This window comes from Bubalus kerabau, chromosome 3 (genome assembly GCF_029407905.1).
Source record: "Bubalus kerabau isolate K-KA32 ecotype Philippines breed swamp buffalo chromosome 3, PCC_UOA_SB_1v2, whole genome shotgun sequence".
Taxonomy (NCBI): domain Eukaryota; kingdom Metazoa; phylum Chordata; class Mammalia; order Artiodactyla; family Bovidae; genus Bubalus; species Bubalus kerabau.
Window position 1 is genome coordinate 43,577,562 of NC_073626.1, and position 25,000 is coordinate 43,602,561.

General features: G+C 44.9%; 3 protein-coding genes across 4 annotated transcripts in view; 2 read left to right on the forward strand and 1 right to left on the reverse strand.

Annotated features, from left to right (window-relative positions):
- Positions 1–5,792: 5,792 nt before the first annotated feature.
- Positions 5,793–6,266, forward strand: LOC129646025 (cytochrome c oxidase subunit 5B, mitochondrial-like). The gene is given in 2 exon segments (XM_055571674.1): positions 5,793–6,054; positions 6,057–6,266. Coding segments are annotated over 2 exon segments (408 nt in total). The 5' UTR covers positions 5,793–5,841; the 3' UTR covers positions 6,252–6,266.
- Positions 6,267–7,819: 1,553 nt separating this feature from the next.
- On the reverse strand, positions 7,820–8,647 carry LOC129646021 (uncharacterized; the record flags this gene model as incomplete). The annotated part of the gene is made up of 1 exon (XM_055571667.1): positions 7,820–8,647. A coding segment is annotated over exon 1 (681 nt), but the record flags the coding sequence as incomplete, so codon positions are not given.
- Positions 8,648–18,331: 9,684 nt separating this feature from the next.
- NUDT3 (nudix hydrolase 3) overlaps positions 18,332–25,000 on the forward strand; it is a 118,578-nt gene continuing 111,909 nt past the window's right edge. Inside the window, exon 1 of one of the 2 annotated variants that reach the window (XM_055571669.1) lies at positions 18,332–18,745. In XM_055571669.1, coding sequence (XP_055427644.1) covers positions 18,647–18,745 — 99 coding nt within the window. In that variant the 5' untranslated portion in view covers positions 18,332–18,646. The remainder of the gene's footprint in view (positions 18,746–25,000) is intronic. The other variant, XM_055571668.1, reaches the window with a different exon arrangement.

Sequence of the window (25,000 nt, forward strand, 5' to 3'; positions counted from 1 at the left end):
TGGTGGACAGGGAAGCCTGGCGTGCTGCATTCCATGGGGTTGCAAAGAGCTGGACACTGAGCGACTGAACTGAACTAAAAGCTGAACCAATTTCAGTCTTGACAGGCTGTTGTAATTTAGACCACAGGGTGGCAGCCGACAGCAGCCCTGAGTGCACTGGTCCTGGGAGGTGAACTTTGTATTCCTAACCACCAATGAGCAGAAACTTGCCTTGGCAGAGCGGCAGTGTTGGGGGAAGCTGTTTCAGAGCAGCCTTGGCTGCCTTGCCAAAGATTGCTTTTTATCCAATTTTTCTGCTGGCGCGAGCGATGTCAAGTGGTTGCCTGTGTTCGCACGCCTTGTGATTGTTTAACCTGGATTCTGCTGTGAAATGTTAGCTCTCAGCTTTACTGTTTCCCGCCGAGGCCAGCAAGGGAGCAGATGGGTTTCCTCTATAGCCTTGGTGATTTTCTGGCCCTAAAATGTCACTTTCTCAGCTAGGGCTCTTTGCCAACCTTTTCCCTCGTGATTTAAATTCATTCCAGAATGTGTTCTCCAAGATCACCCATGCACTCTGGGAAAACCCGAGGCATCTACAGGGTAGAGTCAGAGACTACAGATAAAAATCCACAGTTGGAGGTGTTCTTGCTGCCTGCCGGTCTCCCTCCTCCCTCCCCCTATGTTGGGAAATGGAGTGACTCCTGCCTATCAATAGTCACTGATAAGCTGCTTGGGGATCGATGCTGATAGACGCTCTGGGAAGGCTTGAAATTTTCCTTTAAGGACCTCACTGTTTAGTTAGGAAAGCAAAACCAAAGCTCTACATTGAGACCATAATACCAAGTATATAGGTGGCAGATCAGTCCAGACAAAGGCAGTGGTGAGTGAGCGAAGGCGGAAGTGACCCAGAGGTGCTTGTGCCCGGTGAGGGGGCTGGTGGTGAGACCAGTCAGGACTGGAGAACAAAAATGTCAGGTGGTGCCAGGTTATGAAACACGTCAAAATTTAAAGTTTTGGAGACTTCCTTGGTGGTCCAGTGGTTAAACCTCAGTGCTCCCAATGCAGGGGGCTCACGTTCAATCACTGGTCAGGGGACTTGATCCCACACGCCACAACAATAATAAAAATTAAGGTTTTTAAAAAATAAGTTTGAAAAAAAATAAATAAAAAATAATAATTAAAAAATAAGTTTGGGAAAACCAAATATTTGCTATTACAAGTGCCTGAGAGGGTCACTTGAGGTGGATGGAGTACAAGGGGCGCAGGGCCCCCAGGCACATCCATCACTGGGTGGAAGCTTTGGAGAAGATTGAGCCTTTCTTCCAGGGTTGGTTTTGAGGCCCATGAAAGCCTGGCACCTGCCCACCAGCCCCATATTTGGCTCACCAGCTAATCCCCACCACTGCTACCACCAAAACAGGCTCCAGAGGATTTTTAAGGGATTTTTGAAGCTGACAGCTGAAGGCACATTTTCCTAATACAAACTTCCCTATATGGACACAAATCCCCTTTCCCTGAAAAATACAGTCCCCTTCCAGGGAGTGCCAACAACAGCTTTAAGCATCTGTGTTTCTGTAGAAGTCCAGACTTGGGTTTGATTAATAAATGAACCTTCGAGAAGCAGCTGCCACATGCCTATGTTAGATGCTGGGAGATGAAAATGTTTTTGAGAAGGATACATCCTCTGGGCCTGAAGACATGAGGGCCCACCTGGACCCTCCCTACGTGAGTGCCTGGCCTGGGCCCCCAGCAGGGCAGTGTGGGCCCTAGGAATTCCCCAATTCTGCCCTAGTCTCCAGAAGCCAGACCGGCTAAGTGAGGACTAAGAGACAAGAGACACCTGTGCCCAGACTGTCTCCAAGCTTTGGGAATGCAGCCTGGAGTAGCCCCACAGCAATGCGGGCTCACAGGCTCCTCCTTGTCTGCCTCAGAATGCACTCATCAGTTCTAAGACCTGGGAGAAAGGAGTCTCCCTGAGCGCACTGCTAGAGCAATTGGTTTAATCTGTCCTGGGACCTGGTCTGCCTAAGTTTCCAATGAACATAAAGTACTCGTGGCTCTCAGAGGATGGATCAGTGATTATTTTAGAGTGGGCTTTCAGGACAAAGTCTCAGGAGATGATTCGGTGGTCTAATGGCCATAGGTGATGAGGCTGGGTGTGGAGGCAGGACTGCAAGACACTCCACAGCCCCAGTCCTTCCTCCTCCTCCTCGCTTCGTGCTACTGTGGACCTCCCCCAGAACAAGTGCAATGCCCTAAGAGGCCCCTTGCCTGCAGCTTTGCTCTGATTTCCACCACTCTCCCCACCCTAGTCACAGTTAGTTTTGAGAGACATGTAAACAAAGGTACTCTTCATCTTCAGATCAGATCAGATCAGTCGCTCAGTCATGTCCGACTCTTTGCGACCCCATGAATTGCAGCACGCCAGGCCTCCCTGTCCATCACCAACTCTCGGAATTCACTCAGACTCACGTCCATTGAGTCAGTGATGCCATCCAGCCATCTCATCCTCTGTCGTCCCCTTCTCCTCTTGCCCCCAATCCCTCCCAGCATCACAGTCTTTCCAATGAGTCAACTCTTCGCATGAGGTGGCCAAAGTACTGGAGTTTCAGCTTTGGCATCCTTTCAAAGAAATCCCAGGACTGATCTCCTTCAGAATGGACTGGTGGGATCTCCTTGCAGTCCAAGGGACTCTCAAGAGTCTTCTCCAACACCACAGCTCAAAAGCATCAATTCTTCGGCGCTCAGCCTTCTTCATAGTCCAACTCTCACATCCATACAGGACCACAGGAAAAACCATAGCCTTGACTAGACGGACCTTTGTTGGCAAAGTAATGTCTCTGCTTTTGAATATGCTATCTAGGTTGTTGATAACTTTCCTTCCAAGGAGTAAGCGTCTTTTAATTTCATGGCTGCAGTCACCATCTGCAGTGATTTTGGAGCCCAGAAAAAGAAAGTCTGCCACTGTTTCCACTATTTCCCCATCTATTTCCCATGAAGTGATGGGACCGGATGCCATGATCTTCGTTTTCTGAATGTTGAGCTTTAAGCCAACTTTTTCACTCTCCACTTTCACTTTCATCAAGAGGCTTTTGAGTTCCTCTTCACTTTCTGCCATAAGGGTGGTGTCATCTGCATATCTGAGGTTATTGAGATTTCTCCCAGCAATCTTGATTCCAGCTTGTGCTTCTTCCAGTCCAGCGTTTCTCATGATGTACTCTGCATAGAAGTTAAATAAGCAGGGTGACAATATACAGCCTTGACATACTCCTTTTCCTATTTGGAACCAGTCTGTTGTTCCATGTCCAGTTCTAACTGTTGCTTCCTGACCTGCATACAGATTTCTCAAGAGGCAGTTCAGGTGGTCTGGTATTCCCATCTCTTTCAGAATTTTCCACGATTTATTGATCCACACAGTCAAAGGCTTTGGCATAGTCAATAAAGCAGAAATAGATGTTTTTCTGGAACTCTCTTGGTTTTTCCATGATCCAGAGGATGTTGGCAATTTGATCTCTGGTTCCTCTGCCTTTTCTAAAACCAGATTGAACATCAGGAAGTTCACGGTTCACATATTGCTGAAGTCTGGCTTGGAGAATTGTGAGCATTACTTGACTAGCGTGTGAGATGAGTGCAATTGTGCAGTAGTTTGAGCATTCTTTGGCATTGCCTTTCTTTGGGATTGGAATGAAAACTGACCTTTTCCAGTCCTGTGGCCACTGCTGAGTTTTCCAAATTTGCTGGCATATTGAGTGTAGCACTTTCACAGCATCATCTTTCAGGATTTGAAATAGCTCAACTGGAATTCTATCACCTCCACTAGCTTTGTTCATAGTGATGCTTTCATCTTAAAATCCTTCCAAAGTTCCATGTTGCCTTCCAGAGCCTTCTAGAATCTAGGCAATGGCAGGCTCCGTGCATGGCCTAACAGGTTCATCTGTCGACCAAAACAAAACTCCAAATTCCGGAATCCAGCTACACTGACACCCTTTCTCAACTTCAGGCTGTTTTGCTTGTGGTATTCCATGTGGGGGGAAATTCTCCCACCCCGTCCACTCGGGGGTCTTGTTCATTCTTCAGATTAAATTATGTCCCCTGAGAAGCCTTTCCTGGTAGAACCGACCCTACTGCAAGGTCCAGTTAGGGGTTTCTCCTGGTATGCAGTGGGCACCGAATTTCTCCAGGCTGTGTGGAAGCTGCTCAGGTGCTAGACCATTTTCTCTGTGACACAACCTTGTCCAGGGTCATAGCCCAGGGTCTCATACCGAGTAGGAGCTACTTTACAGTTGTTTGCTGCGTGAACGATGTCCTGGCAGGAGTGGTCTCCGAAGAGCTATCCCCTTCTGTAGAAAGGACACTGGTGAAAAAAAACTGTCTCTGTGGAAGGGACTTCCTGGCTGTCCAGTAGTTAAGGCTCCACGCTTCTAATACAGGGGGCTTGGGTTCAGTCCCTGATTGGGGAACTAAGACCCCACATTCCTCCTGTGTGTGTGTGCGTGTGTGTTACTCAGTCATGTCCGATTCTGTGATTCCATGCACTGTAGCCTGCCAGGCTCCTCTGTCCATGGAATCCTCCAGGCAAGAATACTGGAGTGGGTTGCCATTTCCTAATCCTGCTGTGTGGTGCAGCCAAAAAAAAAAAGTCTCCGCAGGAGCCTAGATTGGGAATGCAGAGGCGACCGTGACACTGATACAGCCTGACCGCGGAGGGACTGCCAGTGCTGGGAGGCAGGCCTGGAAATGTACACTACGTGCCCCGTGGCTGCGGCTGGAATTGAGCTGGTGGCTTCTGGGGATGAGGGGAGCAAACATGATCAAGAGGAAGGCCTCCCACAGTGCGCCACTGTGACCCTCAGAGCTCAGTCGAACAGTTTAAAGTAGTGTGAGACTGGCCTAGGCACGCATTCACAGAGTAACCAGAGAAGCAGCCTGGGGCTCCCTTCCCCAAGTCTAGGAGTTTGTATTCCTTTTATTCCTTTTTCTTCTTATTTTTGGTTACACTGAGTGGCATGTGGGGTCTTAGTTTACCAACCAGGGGTGGAAACCTGCGCCCCCTGCATTGGAAGGTGAAGTGTTAACCACTGGACTGCCCGGAAAGTCCCTATTTTTATTCTTTTTTTTTTTCAGCTTTATTGAGGTATAATTGACATAAAGTACATATACAGGCAGACCTTGGAGATATGGCTGGTTTAGTTTCAGACCTCTGCAGTAAAGTCAATTGCAGTAAAATGAGTCACACAGATTTTTTTATTTCCCGGTGCGTGTAAGTTATGATGCACTGTTGTGTGTAACAGCATTATGTCTGAAAAACAATATACATATCTTAATTTAAACATGCTTTATTGCTGAGAAATGCTAACTGCCATCTGAGCCTGCAGTGAGTCACACTAGTAACATCAAAGATCACAGATCAGCTTAACAAATAATAATGAAAAAATCTGAAATATTGCAAGAATTAACAAAATATAACAGAGATATGCAGTGAGCAAATGCTGTTGGAAAATGGTAGATGACAGATGATCTTATTTGCAAAACAGAAACAGAGACACAGACATAGAGAATAAGTGTATGGACACTGAGGGAGGAAAGGGAGAGGCCTGGATGAGTTGGGAGATTGGGATTGACGTATATATTCCACTGATACTGCATATAAAATAACTAATGAGAACCTACTGTAGAGCACAGGGGACTCAGTGCTCTGCGGTAACCTAAATGGGAAGGAAATCTGAAAAAGAATGGTTATATGTATACATACAGCTGATTTACTTTGCTGTACAATGGAAACTAATATGACTATTGTAAAGCAACTATACTCCAATAAAAATTAATTTAAAGCCGGAAGTGCTGGTGTTTGTAGCGGGCGTGATGGCGTCAAGGTTACTCGGTGGAGCTGGAGTTTTGGCCTCCCAGGCCCTGAGGGCCTGGGGTCCAAATGGACTCTCCGTGGTGCGCTCTATGGCGTCTGGAGGTGGTGTTCCTACTGATGAAGAGCAGGCGACTGGGCTAGAGAGGGAGGTCATGCTGGCTGCTCGCAAGGGACAGGACCCATACAATATACTTGCCCCAAAGGCAACCTCAGGTACCAAGGAAGACCCTAAGGTACCAAGGAAGACCCTAATTTAGTCCCCTCCATCACCAACAAGCAGAGGGTGGGCTGCATCTGTGAAGAAGACCACAGTACTGTCATCTGGTTCTGGCTGCACAAAGGCGAGGCCCAGCAATGCCCCAGCTGTGGAACCCATTACCAGCTGGTTCCACACCAGTTGGCCCACTGAGCCATTGCACTAAAGCACTCAGAATATGATGTGGAATTTCTTCTTTCCAGTAAAGACTAGCCATTACATTGGCTTCTCCTCCCATTAAAAAAAAATTTTTTTTAATTAAAAAAAATGGTACTGTGACTTCCCTGGTGGTCCAGTGGCTAAGACGTGGCGCTCCCAATGCAAGGGGCCCAGGTTCAATCCTTGGACAGGGAACTAGATCCTACATGCCACAACTAAGTGCCATAACTAAGACCTGGTGCAGCCAAATAAATTTTTTTTAAATAGTAATAAAAATTAAAAATGGCACATATAGACTTGCTTGATGCAGGGTTGCCACCAATCCTCAATTTATAAAAAAAAACTCAGTATCTGTGATGGACATGAGTCTGAGTGAACTCTAGGATTTGGTGATGGACAGGGAGGCCAGGCGTGCTGCGATTCATGGGGTCGCAAAGAGTCGGAGACGACTGCGCGACTGAACTAACTGATTGACTGACTGATAAATGAGATATGCCTTTATTTAGACTGTCAGTTCAGTTGAGTTCAGTCGCTCAGTCGTCTCCGACTCTTTGCGACCCCATGAATCACAGCACGCCAGGCCTCCCTGTCCATCACCAACTCCCGGAATTCACTCAGACTCACGTCCATCGAGTCAGTGATGCCATCCAGCCATCTCATCCTCTGTCGTCCCCTTCTCCTCCTGCCCCCAATCCCTCCCAGCATCAGAGTCTTTTCCAATGAGTCAACTATTCACATGAGGTGGCCAAAGTACTGGAGTTTCAGCTTCAGCATCATTTCCTCCAAAGAAATCCCAGGGCTGATCTCCTTCAGAATGGACTGGTTGGATCTCCTTGCAGTCCAAGGCACTCTCAAGAGTCTTCTCCAACACCACAGTTCAAAAGCATCAATTCTTCAGTGCTCAGCCTTCTTCACAGTCCAGCTCTCACATCCATACATGACCACAGGAAAAACCATAGCCTTGACTAGACGGACCTTTGTTGGCAAAGTAATGTCTCTGCTTTTGAATATACTATCTAGGTTGGTCATAACTTTCCTTCCAAGGAGTAAGAGTCTTTTAATTTCATGGCTGCAGTCACCATCTGTAGTGATTTTGGAGCCCAGAAATATAAAGTCTGCCACTGTTTCCACTGTTTCTCCATCTATTTCCCATGAAGTGGTGGGACCGGATGCCATGATCTTCGTTTTCTGAATGTTGAGCTTTAAGCCAACTTTTTCACTCTCCACTTTCACTTTCATCAAGAGGCTTTTGAGTTCCTCTTCACTTTCTGCCATAAGGGTGGTGTCATCTGCATATCTGAGGTTATTGAGATTTCTCCCAGCAATCTTGATTCCAGCTTGTGCTTCTTCCAGTCCAGCGTTTCTCATGATGTACTCTGCATAGAAGTTAAATAAGCAGGGTGACAATATACAGCCTTGACATACTCCTTTTCCTATTTGGAACCAGCCTGTTGTTCCATGTCCAGTTCTAACTGTTGCTTCCTGACCTGCATACAGATTTCTCAAGAGGCAGTTCAGGTGGTCTGGTATTCCCATTTCTTCAGAATTTTCCACAGTTTATTGTGATCCACACAGTCAAAGGCTTTGGCATAGTCAATAAAGCAGAAATAGATGTTTTTCTGGAACTCTCTTGGTTTTTCGATGATCCAGAGGATGTTGGCAATTTGATCTCTGGTTCCTCTGCCTTTTCTAAAACCAGATTGAACATCAGGAAGTTCACGGTTCACGTACTGCTGAAGCCTGGCTTGGAGAATTTTGAGCATTACTTTACTAGTGTGTGAGATGAGTGCAATTGTGCGGTAGTTTGAGCATTCTTTGGCATTGCCTTTCTTTGGGATTGGAATGAAAACTGACCTTTTCCAGTCCTGTGGCCACTGCTGAGTTTTCCAAATTTGCTGGCATATTGAGTGGAGCACTTTCACAGCATCATCTTTCAGGATTTGAAATAGCTCAACTGGAATTCCATCACCTCCACTAGCTTTGTTCGTAGTGATGCTTTCTAAGGCCCACTTGACTTCACATTCCAGGATGTCTGGCTCTAGGTGAGTGATCACACCATCGTGATTATCTGGGTCATGAAGATCTTTTTTGTACAGTTCTTCTGTGTATTCTTGCCACCTCTTCTTAATATCTTCTGCTTCTGTTAGGTCCATACCATTTCTGTCCTTTATCGAGCCCATCTTTGCATGAAATGTCCCCTTGGTATCTCTAATTTTCTTGAAGAGATCTCTAGTCTTTCCCATTCTGTTGTTTTCCTCTATTTCTTTGCATTGATTGCTGAGGAAGCCTTTCTTATCTCTTCTTGCTATTCTTTGGAACTCTGCATTCAGATGCTTATATCTTTCCTTTTCTCCTTTGCTTTTCACTTCTCTTCTTTTCACAGCTATTTGTAAGGCCTCCCCAGACAGCCATTTTGCTTTTTTGCATTTCTTTTCCATGGGGATGGTCTTGATCCCTGTCTCCTGTACAATGTCACGAACCTCATTCCATAGTTCATCAGGTACAGTCTGATAAAATTTGACATATGTATAAGCCCATGAAATCAGAATAATGACTGGTAATCCCTCGCCCCATCCCCAGCGTTTGTGCCTGATCTGCTTCCTGTCATTATAGGTTAGTTTGCATTTTCTAGAGTTTTATAAAGATGGGATTATACAGTATGCACTTTTTTATAGTCTGGCTTCTTAGCCACATTGAGATTCATCACAGTCATTGCCTGGTATCAAGTTCCTTTTTGTTGCAAAGTAGTATTCCATTGTAGGGACACAGCACCATTTTTAATCCATTCACCTGTTAGTGGGCCTTTGGGAACTGTGACTAACGCTCCAGTGAACGTTCATGTCCATTTGTGAGGACACACAGTTTTACATCTCTTGGGTACATTCCTAGGGATGGAGTTGCTAGACCACCTAGCAACTTTGTAACATTTTGAGGAATGGCTAGACTGTTTTCCCAAGCGGCTGCACCATTTTACACTTCCCACTGGTAGCACATGACTTTGAATTGCTTTCATCTTCACCAAAACTTGGGCTGTTTGGTCTTTTTATTTTAGCCACTCTAATAGGTGTGAAAGTTGGGATTTATCCTGTAGATTGATAGTTGAGTAGTTAACCACGTAATGGTGAGGATTGGTGTAGCCAGCAGTGCCGGATGCTTGGCAAATATTAATACTTGAAACCCCACTGCAGGAAACTGTAAACGGAATCTGGGTCTGCGCACTGACCACACTGGGGCACTGAGTGGTCACGGGTAAGCCACGCAGTCAATAGTGGCCACAATACACATTCAGCTGGCTAACGGGAAAGGGAGGGGGGAAATCCATCATTGGATTGCTGGGTTTTAGAAAGCGAGACTGCGACAGAATGAGGGCATTAGCAGGGGGAGAAATGAAAGGGACTGTTGAAAAGTTACAGCCCGTAGAAAGCCTGGAGCCCATGTCTATTAAAAGTGCTTTACTGGAAGCCCGTGATAAATGCATGGCACAAATCCAAAAGAACAGCACTTAAAAAAAATAAGCCCTGCATGGTTTACTGACATATCAAAGAGGCCATTGTGAGGAGAAGGGCATCTTTAAAAATACATAGTAGAGGAAAGATAATATATACAAATACATATTAAATGGGAGAGGATCCCCAAGCTGAGGGAATTAAGAGACCTCAAAATGGAGCAAAACTTGTAAAAGTCACAAATCAAATGGTATTAAAAATTTATGAAGAGGACCAGCAAGAAATGTCAAAGTAAATGGTTCTAGTTTATTTCAGTGCATGAGAGGCAGGAGGTCAGTTTGAGAATCTAGGGTCACCAGCTCATCAATTGCAAAGAGAGTACAGGAAGGCGGACTGGAAGGGGGAGGGACGAACAGTCAAATGACTCTGACATCTTTGCCGTCATCACACAGAGATTTCCCTTTCCATTAAAATAAAAAAATATGGAAAATTTCAAATATAAACACAGAAGTGTAATAAGCTACCATATACCCACCACCAAGCTTCAACAGTCAACAATCTGCCACACTTGTTACATCGATCCCTATACTCGGTTCAGTTCAGTTCAGTCGCTCAGTCGTGTCTGACTCTTGGCGACTCCATGAATCGCAGCACGCCAGGCCTCCCTGTCCATCACCAACTCCCGGAATTCACTCAGACTCACGTCCATTGAGTCAGTGATGCCATCCAGCCATCTCATCCTCTGTCGTCCCCTTCTCCTCCTGCCCCCAATCCCTCCCAGCATCAGAGTCTTTTCCAATGAGTCAACTATTCACATGAGGTGGCCAAAGTACTGGAGTTTCAGCTTCAGCATCATTCCCTCCAAAGAAATCCCAGAGCTGATCTTCAGAATAGACTGGTTGGAGCTCCTTGCAGTCCAAGGGACTCTCAAGAGTCTTCTCCAACACCACAGTTCAAAAGCATCAATTCTTCAGTGCTCAGCCTTCTTCACAGTCCAACTCTCATATCCATACATGACCACAGGAAAAACCATAGCCTTGACTAGACGGACCTTTGTTGGCAAAGTAATGTCTCTGCTTTTGAGTATACTATCTATGTTGGTCATAACTTTCCTTCCAAGGAGTAAGCCTCTTTTAATTTCATGGCTGCAGTCACCATTTGCAGTGATTTTGGAGCCCAGAAAAATAAAGTCTGACACTGTTTCCACTGTTTCCCCATCTATTTCCCATGAAGTGATGGGACCGGATGCCATGATCTTCGTTTTCTGAATGTTGAGCTTTAAGCCAACTTTTTCACTCTCCACTTTCACTTTCATCAAGAGGCTTTTGAGTTCCTCTTCACTTTCTGCCATAAGGGTGGTGTCATCTGCATATCTGAGGTTATAGATATTTCTCCCAGCAATCTTGATTCCAGCTTGTGCTTCTTCCAGTCCAGCGTTTCTCATGATGTACTCTGCATAGAAGTTAAATAAGCAGGGTGACAATATACAGCCTTGACGTACTCCTTTTCCTATTTGCAACCAGCCTGTTGTTTCATGTCCAGTTCTAACTGTTGCTTCCTGACCTGCATACAGATTTCTCAAGAGGCAGTTCAGGTGGTCTGGTATTCCCAACTCTTTCAGAATTTTCCACGATTTATTGATCCACACAGTCAAAGGCTTTGGCATAGTCAATAAAGCAGAAATAGATGTTTTTCTGGAACTCTCTTGGTTTTTCGATGATCCAGAGGATGTTGGCAATTTGATCTCTGGTTCCTCTGCCTTTTCTAAAACCAGCTTGAACATCAGGAAGTTCACAGTTCACATATTGCTGAAGCCTGGCTTGGAGAAGTTTGAGCATTACTTTACTAGCGTGTGAGATGAGTGCAATTGTGTGGTAGTTTGAGCATTCTTTGGCATTTTCTTTCTTTGGGATTGGAATGAAAATTGACCTTTTCCAGTCCTGTGGCCACTGCTGAGTATTCCAAATTTGCTGGCATATTGAGTGGAGCACTTTCACAGCATCATCCTTCAGGATTTGAAATAGCTCAACTGGAGTTCCATCACCTCCACCAGCTTTGTTTGTAGTATGCTTTCTAAGGCCCACTTGCCTTCACATTCCAGGATGTCTGGCTCTAGGTCAGTGATCACACCATCGTGATTATCTGGGTTGTGAAGATCTTTTTTGTACAGTTCTTCTGTGTAGTCTTGCCACCTCTTCTTAATATCTTCTGCTTCTGTTACTCACTTACCCCTAACTTGGTAATTTTTTAGTCAAGTTTACATGCAGTAAAATTCACGCTTTTCAGGGATACAGTTCTGAGTTTTGATAAACATAGGCATGTAACCAGGCTTCCCGGGTAGCTCAGCAGGTAATGAATCTGCCTGCAATGCAGGAGACCCCGGTTCAATTCCTGGGTCACAAAGTTCCCCTGGAGAAGGGAAAGTTTACCCATTCCAGTATTTTTTGGGCTTCTCTGGTGGCTCAGATGGTAAAGAATCCTCCTGCAATGCTGGGGACCTGGGTTCGATCGCTGGGTTGGGAAAATCCCCTGGTGGAGGGCATGGCAACCCATTCCAATATTCTTGCCTGGAGAATCTCCATGGACAGAGGAGCCTGGTGGGCTACAGTCTAGAGGGTTGCAAAGGGTCAGACATGACTGAGCGACTAAGCACAGGCATGTAATCACCACCACAGCAAAGCTGTAGTACCTTTCCATCACCCTAAAAAGGTCTGCTGTGCTGCCCCTGTGTGGTCAACACTCTCTTCATAATTGTATCTTCCCCAGAATATCAGCAAACTGGAACCGGAGCACTTCCCTGGTGGTCCAGTGGCTAAGACTTCACTCTCCCAATGCAGAGGGCCTGGGTTCAACCCCTGGTCAGGGAACTAGATCCCACAAGCTGCAACTAAGACCTGGTGCAGTCATATAAATACACACACACACAAATATTAAAGAACACTGGAACCATACAGTACGTCCTCCTTTGTCTGACTTACGTTGCTCAGCATGTGGCTCTGAGATTCATCCATGATGTTGCCTGTATAGGTAGTTTATTCCTTTCTATTGCGGAGTAGTATTCAACTGTGTGGATGTACTACAACTTATTCATTTTTATTTTCTTTATAGAGCGTTTGCAGACCAACTGACAATGTAATATACAAATCCTAACTCTACCCCTTTGACAAATGGATCCAACCATGTAACTCACTTGCCTGAGAAAGAGAAAAGCAGCCCCTGACATCCAGGAACTGGCCTGACCCTTACAGGCAGGCTTTGGCATGCTGGAAGTTGCCTGGCACTCACAGTGAGGCCAAGTCACTCTCCTGTTGGATATAAACAATGTCATCAAACATCAGCATCAGAGAAGGTGACACTGTGACTCAAAGTTAAAAAACTTTATAATCGTGTCCGTGGTGGTGGTGGTTTAGTCGCTAAGTCGTGTCCAACTCTTGCAACCCCATGGACTGTAGTCTGCCAGGCTCCTCTGTCCATGGGATTTTCCAGGCAAGAATACTGGAGTGGATTGCCATTTCCTTCTCCAGGGGATCTTCCTGACCCAGGAATCGAACCCAGGTCTCCTGCACTGCAGGCAGATTCTTTACCGACTGAGCTATGAGGGAAGCCCTTATAATCTTGTCTAAGCACAGAGAAAAACAAGTTCACAGTAAACCAGTAAATACAAAGCACACCTCTCTCCTAGCTGATAGGAGAAACTGCCTGTCTACCAGTTATGACTTTAGCCATGTTCACTCCTCCCTCCTTCTAGGAAAGATTTTTTAAGATACCCAATCATAGAATTACCCTGCTTCCTTACAGCATCCAATCCAGAACAAAGCCCTGTTTCTTTAAAACCTGCCCCAAATCACCTAACCTAAGTGGTTTTTAACACCTGAGACGCCCTAGGCTCCTCCCTGGTAGGTGTTCTCCATCACTGCAAGAAGCAAAAATCCCAGGTTGTTTAACTACTGGTATATGCTTGGTTTTGGCCTGGAGGGCACTGACACCCCTATCAAGATGAGAACTTTTCACTTTCCCCTAAAATTCTCTTATGTCTCTTTTTAGTTAATCCACCTCCCCACTCCTTCCCACACCACCCCCGAACGCCCCTGCATCACAGATGGACATCTGTGTTGTTTGGCTATTATAAATTAAAGCTGCTGTGAACATTTTGTACAAGTCTTTTTGTGGACATATGTTTTCATTTTTTGCCAGGTGTTTTCATTTCCTATTGCTGCTATAACAAATCCACACATATTTAGAGGTCTGCTGCTGCTGCTAAGTCACTTCAGTCATGTCCGACTCTGTGCGACCCCATAGACGGCAGCCCACCAGGCTCCCTTGCCCCTGGGATTCTCCAGGCAAGAACACTGGAGTGGGTTGCCATTTCCTTCTCCAATGCATGAAAATGAAAAGTGAAAAGGAAGTCGCTCAGTTGCGTCTGACTCTTCGCAACCCCATGGACTGCAGCCTACCAGGCTCCTCCATCCATGGGATTTTCCAGGCAAGAGTACTGGAGTGGGGTGCCACTGCCTTCTCCGATTTAGGGGTCTAAAACAACACAAATTTAGGGACTTCCCTGGTGGTCCAGGGGTTAAGATTCCATGCTCCCAACGTAGGGGAGGATCCCTGGTGAGGGAACTAAGATTCCATATGCCACAGGGCATAGCCAAGAAAAGAAAAACAACAACAACACAAATTTATTAATATCTTAACTGTTCCAGGGGTCAGAAGTCCTAAACGGGTCAGGAGAGTTGTTCCTCTGGCTGCTTTGGGGACAATCTCTTTTCTTGTTTTTCCTAGCTTCTGGAGGCCCCTGGCATTCTATGGCGCCTCCAACTTCTCAAAACCAGCGTCTTTCAGTCTCTTTCTCTCTGACCTCTACTGCTGTCATCACATCATCTTCTCTGTCTCAGACTCTCCTGTCTCCTTCCTTCCCTTCTAAGGACACTTTTGATTATTTTGGACCCACCCAGATAATGCAGGCTAATATCCCCATCTTGAGATCCTTAATCACATCTGGAGAGTCCCCTTTTCTATGTAAGGTCTGGGGATTACAATGTGGGCATGACTTTGATTGGGATTGCTTTGAACATACAGATCAAGTTGGGGAGGATTAACTTCTTAACACTCTCAAATCTTTCAGTGGATTAATATGGTTTATCTCTCCATTCATTTAGATCTTCTTCAGAGTCTCTCAACAATGTTTTATAATGTTTAGTGCAAAATGTTTTGTTAAATTTATTCCTAAGGATTCTTATGGTATTTTAAGTGGAATTGTGTTTTAATTTGATTTTCTCATTGTTTTCTCCTAGGATATTAAAAATCACTGATTTTTAACCTTTTAAATTAAAACATAATGAACATACAATAAAATGCACAGATTTTAGATATTCAGTTCCATGAGTTCTCACAGTTGTATACTCCTGTATAATCGCTGCCTAAAACAGGACATAAAACATTTTTACACCCCCAGGATGTTTTTTCTGCCCTTTTCCAGACAATTCCTTCCTCAGCCCTCCTACAACCACTATCAGATTTCTATCATGGATTAGTTTGGTCTGTATTTATATTTTATAGAAATGGATATATATATATATATATATATATATATATAATACACTTTTTTTATTTTGGCCATACTGCATGGCTTGTGGGATCCTGGTTTCCCAACCAGGGTTCAAAACCTGAGCCCCTACAGTGAAAGCCCAAAGTCCTAACCACTGGACTGACTGCCAAGGAGTTCCCAACATAAATTTTTCAAAATGAGTAGCTTCTTTCACTTATAATGTTTTTGGAATTCATCCATATTACTGCATGTGTCAGTAATCTGTTTTATGATTGAATAGTATTCAATTGCACGAATATACCATCATTTATCTATTTTCCTTATGACACGTGGGCTACTTCCAGTTTGGGGTTATTACAAATAAGGCTGCCATAAACATTCTTATGTAATTTTTTGTGGACATTTATCTTCACTTCTATTGAGTAAATGCCTAGGAATGGCATTGCTGGGTCATAGGTTAGGTCCAACTTAGTAAGAATTTTCTAAAAGTTTCTTCAGAGTGGTGTTTCATTGTACAACTGGCACAGGACCATTGTATCAGAGTTTCAGTTGCTCACATCCTAGCCAACATTTAGTGTTGCAAGTCTTTTTTGATTTTATTCATTCTAATGAGTGTGATGTTGTGTCTCATTGTAGTTTTATAGTTACTTAATAATAATGATCTTAAGCACTTTTCTGTGTGTTCCTTGGGAATTTTTGGGTCTTATTTTGTCAAGTATCTGTTCAATTACATGTTCCATTTTTAAAAATTGGGGTGTTTGGGACTTTCCTCATGGTCCTGTGGTTAAGAATCTGCCTTCTAATGCAGGAGACATGGGTTTGATTCCTGGTCAGATTCAAACCCTGGTCAGGGAACTAAGATCCTTCATGCCATGGGGCAACTAAGCTGCATGCCACAAACTACTGAGCCTACACAGCACAATGAGAAGCCCACATGTTACTTGAGGAACCCAAATAGATAAATATTTAAAAAATAGAGACAAAATGGCAGAGGAGGAAGCTAGAAAGACAACCAAAATGACCAGTATTTGGGGAATTCTGTTAATCTGTGAAGATTAACTACAACTAACTGAAATTCCATATCTTCTGTGTCCAGGGCTTAGTGAAATGCCAATAACATTACAGGCATACCTCGGAGATATTGCTGGTTCAGTTCCAGGCCATGCAATAAAGCAAATATTGCAAAAGTCACAGGAACTTTTGTTTTCCTAAGGCAAATGTTTATACTATAATCTATTAAGTGTGCAATAGCATTATGTCTAAAAAACAATGCATATACCTTAATTTAAAGGTACTTCATGGGCTTCCCTGGTGGTCCAGTGGTTAAGAATCCACCTTGCAATGCAAGGGACATCGACCAGGTTCGATCCCTCCTCCAGGAAGATCCCACATGCCATGGGGTAACTAAGCCCATGAGCCACAACTACTGAGCCCAAGCTCTAGAGCCTGCGCTGTGCAACAAGAAAAAGTGAAAGTCATTCAGTTGTGTCTCTTTGTGACTTCATGGACTATACAGTCCATGGAATTCTCCAGGCCAGAATACTGGAGTGAGTAGCCATTCTCTTATCCAGGGGATCTTCCCAACCCAAGCATCAAACCCAGGTTTCCCACAGTTCGGGCAGATTCTTTACCATCTGAGCAACCAGGGAAGCATTGTGCTCTGCAACAAGAGAGTAGCCCCTGCTAACTGCAATTAGAGAAAGCCTGTGATCAGCAATGAAGACCCACTACAACCAAAAAAAAAGAAAAACCTCATTACTAAAAAATGCAAACCATCATCTGAGCCTTCAGCAAGTTATGGCAGTAACTTCAAAGATCACTGATCATAGTATAATGAAAAACTTGCAGTATTTTAAGAATTACCAAAATGTGACACAGAGACAAGTGAGCAAATACTGTTGGAAAAAAGTTGCTCAATGCAGGATTGCCACAGTCCGTCAATTTGTAAAAAGACAAAAACAAAGTGAAATAAATCGAGGTATGTTTGTAGTTACAGTGTATTGTGTGACTACTATGTGCCAGGTGTCAAATGCATTTATTTCTATTTTAGAGGAGTATAAATTATGTAAATGAATTCCAACTTAGGTTTGTTTGGCTTCAAATCCTGATCTTTTCGGACTATGCTGCTGCTGCTAAGTCGCTTCAGTCGTGTCCGACTCTGTGCGACCCCATAGACGGCAGCCCACCAGGCTCCCCCGTCCCTGGGATTCTCCAGGCAAGAACACTGGAGTGGGTTGGGCTATGCTAAATACACACAAATTCAAAAAAAGAAAAAAAAAAAAAAAAGGCGGGGGAGGGTAATAAGCAATTCACAAACAAATCCCACACAGGATTTTCAGAACCTCCGGGACATCCACATGGACTACTTTCGGTGTGGGCTATTAAGAACTTTCACAAGTCACACTCCTTCTACCTTGCTGGAGGGCGTCTGGCTGTATGTCCTTCCCTGGAGAATCTATTTGACATCCACAATATATCCTCTTTTACTGCCCAAATCATGATGCCTTATGATTTGCACACTGTCTTCCTCACTCCTTTCTAGCCCTCCTGTATACCTAAAGATGAAGCATTTACCTTTTTGCACGATAAAGAGATGTAAGATAAAACACCTGTCCTTTCAGTGAACTACATGACCCAGCCCATAGACTTGTCAGAGATCCTGGATGTCAATGCAATGCGCACCACCTTCTGCCCCGTTTCTGTGCAGTGCTTAATCCCAGGCATCTCGAGTTGCACTCTCCATTACGTTTAACTGCATCCTTCTTTTTACCTCTAGACCTTCTCTCTCACCCGCTCCCTGATGGATGGGCAAGGCCAAGGACCAGGCGGCGTGACCTTGGGCAAATTCTCGCTTCCGCCTACTTAGCGGAGCGGGGCAGTCCAGCACCCGCACCCTCTTCCCCTCCGCTTCCTCCCAGAGCGGCTCCCAGTCCCCGCCCCTACGCTACTGGCGTAGTGGCCGCGTCGAGCCGCGGCGCCCTCTCATCCCAGACGCTCGTTTACGCCTCGCGGACTGGGAGGGCGCGATTCCCGAACGCGGCAGGCGCTGCGAGCGCGCGGCCGTCCCGCAGGCCGGCGCGGCCTTACGCCGCTGACGCAGCGCGCCCAAGATGGCGGCGCGGTCGTCGTCGGGGGTGGCGGCGGCAGAGGGGGCGGTGGCCGCGGCGGCGGCGGCGACGGCAGCCGTGACGGCGGCGGCGGAGCGGGGCCTCGGCCGAGGGGAATGAGGCGGCCGCGGCCAGCCAGCGGCGGAGCCGTGTAGCGCAGTAGCGGCTCCCCCTCCCTGCTTCCCTTGGCCGAGCCGGGGGCGCGCGCGCGCGCGCGGCCGTCCGGAGCGGGCTCCCCACCCTCGACTCCCGAGACCCGCGCCGCACCCCCCAACTCGGGCCCGGAGGATGATGAAGCTCAAGTCGAACCAGACCCGCACCTATGACGGCGACGGCTACAAGAAGCGGGCCGCGTGCCTGTGTTTCCGCAGCGAGAGTGAGGAGGAGGTGAGGCGCGGGGCCGGCCGGGGGTCTCCGGGGTCGGTGGTCACCTCGGATTGAGGCGCGGGGTGGGGGGTGGGGGGCGCGGCCCGGGCCCGGCCGCTCGGTTCGGCCCGAGTGAAGTTCCGACGGAATTTCCTGAGGCGAGGGCGAGGGGGAAAGGGACGAGGACGGTGGGCGGAGGGGAAGTGGCTCTGAGGTTCGGGCCGACGGGGACGGCAGCTCGCGGCCGGGCACTCGCGAGCGGGCATCCTGTCACTGAGGAGAGAGGGGCGGAGGGCAGAAGGCGGTGGCCGGGGAGAGCGCGCGGCGTTCGGGCCGGGCCTGCGGCTTGGGGTCCGGGGAGGGCAGCCCCGCGCTTGTGTCAGGCCAGCCCGGCACATGTGTGTGTGCAGGAGCCTCCGTGCACGCGGCGCGGGGCCGGCCCTTTGTGGCGGAGAAAGCAACCACTTCATTGGCAGGTTCGGGGTTTGCCGAGGGATTATGTACGTCTGGGAGCCCGAGGCGGTGGGGGGAGTTTTAGGAAGATTTAGGGCGTTGTGCAAAAGCCAAAGCCAGTTGTTTATTTTCCACTGCGCTGGGTAGCCCGTATGGTGTAAGCCTGAGAAGAAAGGACAATTTGATAAGATAATCTTTGTGGGTTGAAAATTTTTTCATTTTAATTGGGAAAGCCAGAATCAGTCTTTTAAGAATCTTTGCCCGGACATTCCTCCATTGCCCTAGGAAGATCTTTAGGATTAAATTTGCTTGCAAAATAGAAATGCTTAGAATCAGTTTCTTTTTGCATAGGGTACTTTAAAAAAAATCTCTAAACTCCTCAAAGCCGTTTCTCTGGTAATAAAGGGAATTCAGAGAAGGCAAATTTTTTTTGTAAATCCTCAAAGAATAGCTGCTTTGCAAATTCATAAGATGCCTGTGGGAACGCATTCCTCTCGTGTGTATGGTGGTAAAATGGCAGTTAAACTGGAAACAATGAAGGACAGTGAAATTCAATATGCTGTATTTCTGCATGCAGCAGTGGGCTATCGTGGCAGGGCTGCAAGTACAGTACATCGTGTTGAAATGGAGAGAAAAGAACTTGACCCGTTAGTTATGAAAAGAAGCTGTGATGAAAGACAGATGGGTTGCCAGAAGTTGCTGTCCAGAGATATTTAGGAGGAAGTGGAAATTTATTGCCTGGGGAAAAAAAAAGTTAATAAAAGCACTGTAATTGTTCTGTTGAGAGATTTTGTGTGTTCCCTTTCAGCGAAACAGTAGGAAACTAGATTTGGAAATGTATATTGTAAAAGTACTCAAAACCAATGCATTGTAATAGCTGCTAGGCACTGCCTTGCTGTAAATTGTGTACTGTTTTGGGATACATACTTGCATAAAGTAAAATGGTGATGTTTACTGCCCCAGAGGCTTTGTTCTCTCCATTATCATGTCGTATTGTGGGAAATCTGACGGGATCACAGGCTGTTAATTGGAGGGAAAACTAATTAGCATAATAACATGTCTTACTGCAGTAATATGGTTAAATCTGTGGGAACCCCAATTATAAGTAGAAGGGTATATAATTGTATGAATGATGCAAGACTTTACATGTTAAATAAATCATAAGGAATTGAGAACATGTGAATATTTTGGATAAATTGGAAACCCCTTATGGATCATAAGCAAAGTAATGAAGACTTGGTTTTCTGTTTTCTGTTAAAGGCTTATTATGCACCGGTACAAGCAGCATTGATGTTAAAACATTTGACTGATCATGAAGTTTCCTCTACTGAATTTCTTTCTGAACATTGGTTAATGAGCAGAAGATTCATGCAAATCTTTAATTACAGATTCAGTAGATAATACAGCTAAAGCCTAGGAAGAATAAAATTAATGAAAGGGGTGTGTTTTAGATTTGTTTAATATGTATTAAGAGCCTACTATATCGGTGCAGCATTCTGTAACATGGGATTTAAAGATAAACATCCCTCCTTGTCCCAAAAAGTTGAGTGGTTTTTGATTGGAACCCTTAATTGGGAGGGATTTTGGACCACGGAATAATCTCTAGGGTGCCATTCAATTCTCAGATTATATAATTGTGTTGGAAGGGAAGTAATTTGTTAGTTCCAGGAGAACTTTTATGTTCTCAGTAGTAGTGCCAGAAACTGGAAGCATTAGCCTCCACGCATTGTGGGAATGTGAAATTCAAACGCAATAGGACATTCAACCCAATTTTATTTTTTAATGAGCACTAATGGCTTTAATCAAGATAGAATAATTTACAGAATACTATCAATATTAGCATTAAAACAATAATAATCTAAGTATGAATAGGATCCTGATTTATAAATTTAGTTAATCAGTGCTAAGAAACATACTTACAATGTAAAGAAAAAGATGGAAATATTAGCAGATAATAGACCATGAGTCAAACCTTCTAGCATTCCATTTCTCCAGCCCCAGAAAATTTTATTTATAGGCCCGCAGTGATAGCAGCTGAGATACTGATCCAGGTTGGGGTGTGTGAACATATTCAGCAGGTTTACTGAGCAGCTTTATTGAGCACTCATTAAATGTCAGGCTCTGTGATACAGTTACAAAGGAGACAGGCAGGCAGGAAGCCTGGAGGGGCAGACTCAACAACATGATGAAAATGAGTTCTCTTTCCTTCAAATCTCTGTCTGCTTTTCCTGTTGATAAACAAGCATCAGTAGCAGGAAAATTCCCCTCCGTAGATGTTTTACTAATTATGGTGACATTTTGATAAATTAAAACCTTTAGGTTGGGGCGTTGGTGGTAGTTAACATTTGTTACAGTGCACCTGAGTACAGTGGACAGTCTCTGGCCCAGGCTCTGCTTTAACCACCTGATACACTGTGCACTTGATTCTACTCCGTGAGCTGCTGGTCCTGACAGGTTCCAGACCATGTGGCCTCCCAACCAGTTGTATTGATCCCTGTATTTATTTATTTTTTTTGTAATATATGCATTGTATTTATCTCTATATCTGTATATATTTGTTGTAATACACTGAAAATTGTAATTATGCAGTGTAATTAAATATGACGTCAGTTGGTGAAATTTGAGTTCAAAAAGAATGGTTTTGTGAAAAATATTTCAAATGCTTTGTAATGATCCAATAATTTCAAGTTACTAAAAAAAAAAATTGCTGCTCGATTAATATGGATTAGAAAACTAAAAAAGATGGAAAAGAAGTCTTAAAAGTCCAGACAGACTCTGCATATAGATCACTTCATGAATGTTTTCAGGTTTTTGTTTTTCTTCTTAAAATCTAGAGCTGAAAAATACAGGTCACACATGGTGGGCATAGTATATGAAAGACAACTTGCATTTCAGCAGTAGACCCACAGTCAAGATCATGGACTGACTACATCGTGACTGACAAAGATTAGCAAATAAATATACTTTGTTTACTTACTTATTTAAGCTGTGCATCATGGTGGATTCTTAGTTCCCTGACCTGGGATGGAACCTGTGCCCCCTGAAGTGGGAGCATGGAGTCCTAACCACTGGACTGCCAGAAATTTTCTGCGTTTATATTTTTAATCTGTCATATCTTCCAATTAATATTTTATCATAAACATTACAGAAGACTTAAACATATTTCTTGTAAGATTTTATTACACTAAGTTGGGTATTATGACATTCATCTTTGTCATGGTATTCACCCTGGGCCTTCCTAAAGCACTTCCAGTGAAATCTTCTCTTTTACACCCATTCCTTTTCTTCATTTTCTGATTTACAGAAAGGGAGAGATACTAGGGGTGGGCTTGCTTGTACTCTGCCCTTCCTGGCCTGGTAGGGGAGTGTGGCACAGGCATTTTAGACAGTTGAAATATCTAGCAATGTGAAATACTCTCCTGGAAAGGCTAGTGATACTGACTATACATGGGGGTGACATCACAGTTCTTGGGAAAGTTGAAGTTGCTCCTCAGGGGTCTTTTTTACTGAGGCAGAAAGGTAAGTATTGACTGGATCATCTCAGATTTCCTTGTGCATTAAAACTGTTTTTATTAAATATATATATCAGATCAGATCAGATCAGTTGCTCAGTCGTTTCCGACTCTTTGCGACCCCATGAATCGCAGCATGCCAGGCCTCCCTGTCCATCACCAACTCTCGGAGTTCACTGAGACTCACGTCTGTAGAATCAGTGATGCCATCCAGCCATCTCATCCTCTGTCGTCCCCTTCTCCTCCTGCCCCCGATCCCTCCCAGCATCAGAGTCTTTTCCAATGAGTCAACTCTTCGCACGAGGTGGCCAAAGTACTGGAGTTTCAGCTTTAGCATCATTCCTTCCAAAGAAATCCCAGGGCTGATCTTCTTCAGAATGGACTGGTTGGATCTCCTTGCAGTCCAAGGGACTCTCAAGAATCTTCTCCAAACACCACAGTTCAAAAGCATCAATTCTTCAGCGCTCAGCCTTCTTCACAGTCCAACTCTCACATCCATACATGACCCCTGGAAAAACCATAGCCTTGACTAGACGGACCTTTGTTGGCAAAGTAATGTCTCTGCTTTTGAATATGCTATCTAGGTTGGTCATAACTTTCCTTCCAAGGAGTAAGCGTCTTTTAATTTCATGGCTGCAGTCACCATCTGCAGTGATTTTGGAGCCCAGAAAAAGAAAGTCTGACACTGTTTCCACTGTTTCCCCATCTATTTCCCAAGAAGTGATGGGACCGGATGCCATGATCTTCGTTTTCTGAATGTTGAGCTCTAAGCCAACTTTTTCACTCTCCACTTTAACTTTCATCAAGGGGCTTTTGAGTTCCTCTTCACTTTCTGCCATAAGGGTGGTGTCATCTGCATATCTGAGGTTATTGAGATTTCTCCCAGCAATCTTGATTCCAGCTTGTGCTTCTTCCAGTCCAGCGTTTCTCATGATGTACTCTGCATAGAAGTTAAATAAGCAGGGTGACAATATACAGCCTTGACGTACTCCTTTTCCTATTTGGAACCAGTCTGTTGTTCCATGTCCAGTTCTAACTGTTGCTTCCTGACCTGCATACAAATTTCTCAAGAGGCAGGTCAGGTGGTCTGGTATTCCCATTTCTTCAGAATTTTCCACAGTTTATTGTAAGGCTTTGGCATAGTCAATAAAGCAGAAATAGATGTTTTTCTGCAACTCGCTTGCTTTTGCCATGATCCAGTGGATGTTGGCAATTTGATCTCTGGTTCCTCTTCCTTTTCTAAAACCAGCTTGAACATCAGGAAGTTCACGGTTCACGTATTGCTGAAGCCTGGCTTGGAGAATTTTGAGCATTACTTGACTAGCGTGTGAGATGAGTGCAATTGTGCGGTAGTTTGAGCATTCTTTGGCATTGCATTTCTTTGGGGTTGGAATGAAAACTGACCTTTTCCAGTCCTGTGGCCACTGCTGAGTTGTCCAAATTTGCTGGCATATTGAGTGCAGCACTATATATATCTTTTAAAAAACGAAGAACAAAACTGTTCTTAAAGGTCTTAGTTTTGTTTGTTGAGCTTTTCCATCAGGAGCCCTGCTTCTCTTGGCATGGGGTTCCTGGTTCTCATTTCTTCAGATCCTTGAGCTCACTAGGTTGGGTGAGGGGATGACTGACATTGAAGACCCTCAGTGAGTGGAGACTCTGGAAGCCTGAGTGTTTGTCAGTAAAAATGCCCCCAGGAGAGCAGGTGAAAGGACCTTCCCCCAGGCTCCAGAGTGGGCAGTAAGGCTCAGGTGGCACTCATCAGGGGTGAGAACCATGGTAAAGAGCTTCCAGTGGAGCCCAGGCCGGTTGGGGAGTCCTTTTGTAGCGTATCTCGGAGACTGTATAGTATCACATTGCTCTGGAGTCACCACGAGTGCATGGATCCAGCTGACTGCACATTTCTGATCCTTGTGTTTCTGCATCTTTCCTGAGGCTTTGTGTGTGTGTGTGTGAGAGAGAGAAGGGGGGAGAGAGAGAGCGAGTGTGTGTGTGTGTGTGCATGTGTGCGCACACATGCGGGCATTCCCATACGCTTTCCCTTGTGCCTGCCTAGTAAATACAAGTTAGTCAGTTAGATGTTTCTCCCATTACCTCCTTTTATACCGACTTCCCAAGTTGTGGATTCTAGTCTGAAATTGTACTGCGATCTTCATTATTCTTTTCTACTTCTTGCCCTAATCTTTTGCTTTTGGGTGAGTCTTATTTTTCAATAAATAGAGTGTTGTGTATCTGCTTTACTAGAAACAGTAATAGAAATAGTAGCGAAAGGCAAGGCTCTTGTTTGAACACATTTGTTTATTTACTCCTTCAG